Source organism: Austrofundulus limnaeus, unplaced genomic scaffold (genome assembly GCF_001266775.1).
Source record: "Austrofundulus limnaeus strain Quisiro unplaced genomic scaffold, Austrofundulus_limnaeus-1.0 Scaffold158, whole genome shotgun sequence".
Lineage (NCBI taxonomy): Eukaryota > Metazoa > Chordata > Actinopteri > Cyprinodontiformes > Rivulidae > Austrofundulus > Austrofundulus limnaeus.
In genome coordinates this window covers 1088162-1094538 of record NW_013952560.1, presented here as the reverse complement: position 1 = coordinate 1094538, position 6377 = coordinate 1088162, and the positions used below count along the sequence as shown (strand labels likewise).

The window sequence follows — 6377 nt, the reverse complement described above, 5'->3', positions numbered from 1 at the left end:
TTTGTCTTGTTAGTCTGAAAATTTGACTCAAATTAAGTCAAAAATTTCTGCCAATGAAGTAAGAAAATTTTACTTGGTAAGATTCTTGAATTACTTGATTTGACTCAGTTTTTTCTTATTTCAAGAATCTTACCAATTAAAATTTTCTTATTCCATTGGCAGATATTTTGACTTAATTTGGGTCAAATTTTCAGACTAACAAGACAAATAATCTGACACATTCTGAAAACAAGATGATTATTCTTACACAGTCAGTTCTTGTTTAGTAAATCAGTCTCAAAACAAGATCAAAAAGACTTTTTGGCTGGATATAAGATTTTAAAACTTGGTTAGGTCGACATTTTTGCAGTGCATTCATGTTTGTTATTCTGGGATCAGCCCCGCTGACCATCTCTAAAAATCTGCAGTCATTTTTTATTTAATGTAATTTTTTTATTCCCAAAGCCTCTCGGCTTTCCTCTGGCCGGAGAGACAGATCTTTCTGGTTTTAATTAGGCTCTCAGGGATGTCTAAGGGTTCTCTTTTTGCATGCTCTTTATACCCAGAACACCGCTGTCTCCAGTGCTGCTAAGATTACAAGCCTCTGCTTTTATTGAGCCTTTTTTGGACTGTTTGGTTTGGTTGCGTTTTCACCATGAGGGTGATAAATTGTTAACGGTGCCGTTCTTAATTAAGCTGTAAACAATTAAAACTATTATCAGACAGCAATCAAATATAAAACAAGCAAGTTTGACAAGAGTAAAAAAAATAAATAAACTGAGCAAATTGCCAAAAGTGACATTTTCTTACATAAAAGTAGAACTCCTTTGGATTTTGCTGCTGCCTCTTTCTTACAAGCTTTCCCTCCGGCTGACATCACATTTTCTGCTTATGTCATTTTTTATTTTGTCCCCCCAGTCTAGAACACTGTTTTAAAATGGTTGTCCAAAAACAAGTTCTCTAAAATCGCAAAGTGCTTCGTAAGCTTTTTTCCTCCTCTATTTTTCTACACTGAAACGGGGTATTCTGTATTTTATAGTTCAATTCTATATCACAAGTAAAATGCTACCTTCAGTTGTTATGAAAATGCTGTATTTATCAAAAATAAGTTTGAATTAGCAACATAGCCTAGCGTCTAAATGCCTTAMAGCTGGCSTCTGTCTTTTTAAGAACCTCCTACYGTTTCTGACACTCCCACTTCWTCATGTCTTCACAATGTTTCGGGGAGAGGGGGGTGCTCTGTGGGGCCGGAGCTCGGCTGCAGCTGGAGGAGCTTTGWGTAAATAGGYGGAGCTTTGTACCAAAATAGGTTTAGTTAGTGTTGCATGGCTACCACAGGAGATTCAGGGATTTCTCAAAAATACACAAATGAGTCAAAGCAACACTCTGGGTATGTTTTTGATGAGGGACATTATAASARGATGTAAAGCTCAGGAAAGTAACTTTTGGTTTTGACAAAACATTTCGTTGGTCATTTAAAGGTAATTTCACTGGTTTGTGACCACAAAATTGCAAAAAAACATACAAAAACCTCCACTTGGAAWCATACTGAACAACATTCTTACACAAAGCCCTGGTAATATTTACATCAAAAACTAAAATGAAATAGGCTCTGAAGATGGTTGCAGTCATTAGCGACAGCTCTGATGCAGTTTCGAAACATGTTCACAAGTCCTGGTGTTTTCAATTTGTCACCAATGGCAATAACAGAATAACTACGATGATGATTATTATGCTTTTCAACGGTGGTAGAGTATTTTACAACAAATGAGAAAAGTAGTGCTCTTTTTTTCACTTCCTGTTCTCACAGTGGGTGGTATGTAACGGTGTTAAAGCTCAAACTGTGTACGTTTTGGTCTGGTGAGGTTAAACGGCCWGTTTCAGTTCAAAAAGACAGTTTAGAATAAAGAGACACAAAACCTCTTTTTGTGTTAGTTTCCTCTCCCACCCTCCTCCTTTTGCTGCTTCTGTTTGAGCTTCCTGCCCATTTATAAACTCTCCCCTAGAATTAAACATAAAACATCTCTGACACACAATAAAACAACTTTTCCTTTCTTTTTCTTTTTCTTTTTAGAAGACTWACTCTTTACTCAATCCAAGCTGAGAGACATGCTGCTACCAGATTTTAGACCACACCTTTTAGGTTCCAGACAGAGGCAACAGCAACGGTCCATGTATTAGTCCCCTGAGGAAGTAATCTGACCACAAGCACAAGGACTACATTTTGAGATGTTTACAGGAGACTATTTTCAAACTAGAAGCTGGGTTTTGGCTGGCCAGTGGGATTTTGGGGTAGAAAGTGATGTGAAACTGAGAAGGCTAATTTGAGGGTAGCGTGAGTACGAGGTCAAGGTGAACCGCAGAGTTGGGCTCGGTCTGAGTTCTGGTCACAGCTGGAACGTCTGCCGGCCAAAAGTGACAAAAAGTGCTTCCAGGAAGAGGTGGACTTTTTCTGCAGAACGAATGTGGAAGGACCAGCAGTGGCCCAGAGGATTGAGTGTTAGATGAGTGTTTTTAAAATGTACTTTTGTCTGAGGCTGTCAAAAAACATGGATGAATTTGCTCAGTCTTTGTGGCGCAGACACAACAYGGTGTCAGGAACTCCCCTCAGGGATTTGAGCTCAAACTGATCACATTGTGCAGCTGCTTCAGTCTCCTGTTCTGGGTCCGATCTGGTGACTGAGGAAGACTCGCCCGACTTGGCAACACGTTTACAATCTCTTACTGTCCAGTTTTGGTTAGCTGACAGGAGTGGCATCCGGTGTGGTCTTCTGCTGCTGCAGCCCATCTGCTTCAAAGCTGTGTTGTGCATTTAAAGATGGTATTCTACAGAACGTGGTTGGAACAAGTGCTTTTCTTGGACCATTCTCTGTAGACCCCAGAAATGGTTGTGTGTGAAAATCCCAGCRGCTCAGCAGTTTCTGAAACACTCCCATCTGGCACTGACAACCATGCCACRTTTGAAATCACATCAATCTTTTTGTTGTCCCCCACTTTTTATGACCATGAGTTTTTTCTTTTTTTTTTAGGATTAATTAAACAACTGCTGCATTGTGTTTAACCACAGCTCCTTCCTTTTCAACCTGACTTTTAAAAGCTGCTCCACAGATGGCAACACACACAGACCTGTGCCTTATAAATCAGCAAACAAATCCACAATACCTCTTCGACTTGGTTTTATCCTGGATGCCTATAAGCGAGTCGGTGCTCTTTTCAACTTCCTAAAAAAGGTGGAAGAAAATTTCTCACAATGCTCTGTTTTATGAAGTGAGCTGGATCGACCCGCWGCACATCCACCACCTGTAAATGGAGATTTACCCTAAAAGCATAGTTGAACACTTTTTCTCTTTTCGTGTTTTCCACTTCACTCTGGTGCCGAGTTGGAACTGGCACGAGTTCCTTGCTGAGCGGAAATGTGTCCCTGTCAGCATCACAGAACGCAGACATGTGTTTCTAAAACACATGTCCAAACATATGATAGTCAAAGGCATGGTGATGTAAGGACACGCTTAACATAGACTCTTTTATGTTTTATATCAGCTACAGCTAATTGATGTCAGCCAACACAAAAAKAGCTTGAATTGGTCTGATTTGGCGTAATGTTGTTTTTTAGGGTTTGACTAAAATGGCTTAAATGTAAGATGATCCTAATCTTATGCTCTGACATGAATTGCAGCATTCCTTCACAGAATCCTAGACCTGGTTCAGGAGAACTGCAGTCTTGCATGTAATGGCTTTAGCAAAGGAAGCTGAAAATTTAAGTTTTGCTCCATTTGAGCTGATTGATATGGTTGGACAGATGRAGAATCCTCTGTTAAAATGGGAGCGTGCATGCAGAGACATTCTCAGCTGTTTCTGTGGGGGCGAAAATACCCGACCTGCTCCTCACGATGGAACAGAACCATCTGCACTGACAGGCTTGTTCCACTGTGGGAGACTGGGAGCCAGTCAGAGGTCTGTGGTCTGGTACAGTTGGACTGAGTCAGTGTATGTGTGTGCGCGTTTGTGTGTGCATGTGTGTGTTTTCTAGATCTACGGGCATCATCATTTCATACCTGATTAAAAAAGTGACACGTAAATCTTTTTATTTCATTTAACTTTCTCAGTTGTCTAAAACATTGATTATTACTTTAATTCTCTTTCATTTTATCTTTAGCTCATATTTGCTTCGACATTTGAAAGGCACTAGCTTAAAAAAGTCAGTTGACTCAGTAATTCCATATATTTTTGGTTATTTAAAAAAATTATATATATAAATATAAAAATGTGTGTTTCAAATCAAAGCTGAATTTGCTTTTCACTCTTTTCAGGTTTCTGGCAGCTCCAGTAAACACACCCACATAAAACTTAAAAGACGTTACGTTAATAAAGTCAGACAGTTTGAAAAGAGAAAAGCTGATATTCAGGAAGAGGTTGCGAAAGTAAGCATGCAAAAAAAACCTGTTTTCTTAAAAAGCGTGGTTGTGTGGAGTAGGTTTGAGTAGTCAGTATCTTACCTGCTGTGCCTCAGTTTGGCTTAAAGTTTAAGGTTTAGTTAAAAACAAAGGCAAGGAGGAAAACACTTACATGTGCCTTTTGTTTTAAACTAAACCTTAAACTTTAAGCTAAACTAAGGCAGCACAAGCATGCACAGTCAACCTGCACATGGATCGTATTCCTTCCTGTCTGATGACCAATAGGAGAAGAGCTAACCAAAGAGCTGCCCACCTTATTTGCATAATGCAGAAATGCATATAGTAAAATAAAAACAGGAGACAGAGAAATGTAAAAACAGCACGTGAAAATAAAAAGTATTGTGGGAAAAATTATAAATAAATATAAAATATATTCATTATTTATATTTCTGCTTTTATTTCTAATCATGTCAGATTCGGTCCTCCATACAAACAAACAATTTTAGTAATATTATTTTTCTTTTTTTTTTACATTAAATATCTGTTTATGATGTCATTATGTTCCTAATTGAACACTGTACATGTTGCTACGTTACCTGCATGAATGGTGGCTGCTAATTTGCTAACAACTTTTCTATAGCTCTGTGTTTGAGCTCTTATCTGACCTGGTCTGTCTCAGGATGGTTTTAGTCACCATAGTTAGCGTAGCAGCGCAAATACTTGGTTGACAAAATAGTGACAAAGTAAATAACTGAGTGCAAGAATAGATTTGAGTTGTTTCAGAGGTCAGAAATTTGCTTTCGAATAGCTCGACTTCACTGTGAACTTTAGCCTGAGATCCCTCTGACTGCTGTCTACTGCAGGTAAGACACTAACTACCCCTGACAGCCTCAATTATATAATAAATTAACCTTAAAGTAGAGCACTGTGCTTGAAACTGACTGGCTAAGTGCTTAGAAGTAAAACAGTTGATAAATCAGCTTGTCTCTTCCTTTTAGGGTGAAAAATAGAACAAATTAAGGAGAAATATGTAAGATTTTCCTTTTTAACTTAAATAAAACTCTATTTCATTAGTTGCAACAAACCCATATACCAAAAACTTCTAAGTTCAGCAGTCACCAAGGAATGTTTTGTCAATTTAACCGTTATAAATTAGGTTTTAAAAAAGTCAAACTAGCTTTTAGACATAAACACATCAGTGCAATTCATACACTATTCAGGATGGCTGTATGGTCTGTGGAACTTCAAACAGATAAAATCCGTTTCAGGTCAACTTTTGTTCTGTTTCTCTCCTACACACAGCTCTGACTGGCCTCTTGTGTCCCTCCACATCAATCTCCTAAAGCCATCCAGAGCTGACCTCTGTCGCCATGCGCCTTATCGCCGTCTTCCTCCTCCTGCTGCTCGTCTGGTCGGCCGAGCCTCGGCGGGGCCTTCAGTCAAAGGTCACGGAGCGGGGTGGCAGTGGTCGCGTACGGGGCCGAGGTCGGGCCGGGGTCAGCAGGCGCCAAACTCAGGAATGTAAGGAGTATGTGGAGGGAGGGGAGAAGTTCCTAGACTGCCAGGACAGGCAGCTGACCTCGGTGGTGCCGGACTGGCCCAAAGACATTCAACACCTCCTGCTGGCGAGGAATAAAATTCAGGTATATTCGTGTTTTCTGCGGTCGGCTAGCTGTGGCAGCCATCTTGAACTGGGTTGATTCACAACAATAACAATCATATGTTGAGGCAAGTTGACAAGGTTTTTGAAAAATAATTGGGCTCAAACAAACAGTTTGCTTTTAAAATCAGTCCAGTAGGTTTTGGACGAAAGTTTGCTACAACTTGAGCCTCATTTGTTCGACACAATATGTCAGCGTTAAGAATCTTACATGGATTATAAACCCAGCCAACTTGTTCAGACCTTGAGCATCTGTTCGCCATTTATCTGGGACTGAGATCAAAACACACTCTTTGTGTGTGTGTGTGTGTGTGTGTGTGTGTGTGTGTGTGTGTGTGTGTGTG

The 6377-nt window shown here is 39.7% G+C and overlaps 1 protein-coding gene across 1 annotated transcript in view; it reads left to right on the top strand.

The window, feature by feature from the left end:
- The window catches only part of lrrc17 (leucine rich repeat containing 17), a 33782-nt gene that overhangs the window by 1593 nt on the left and 25812 nt on the right, over positions 1 to 6377 (top strand). The window contains exon 2 of the mRNA XM_014016981.1: positions 5676 to 6016. Within this exon, the coding sequence (XP_013872435.1) occupies positions 5744 to 6016 (273 nt within the window). The 5' untranslated portion in view covers positions 5676 to 5743. The remainder of the gene's footprint in view (positions 1 to 5675; positions 6017 to 6377) is intronic.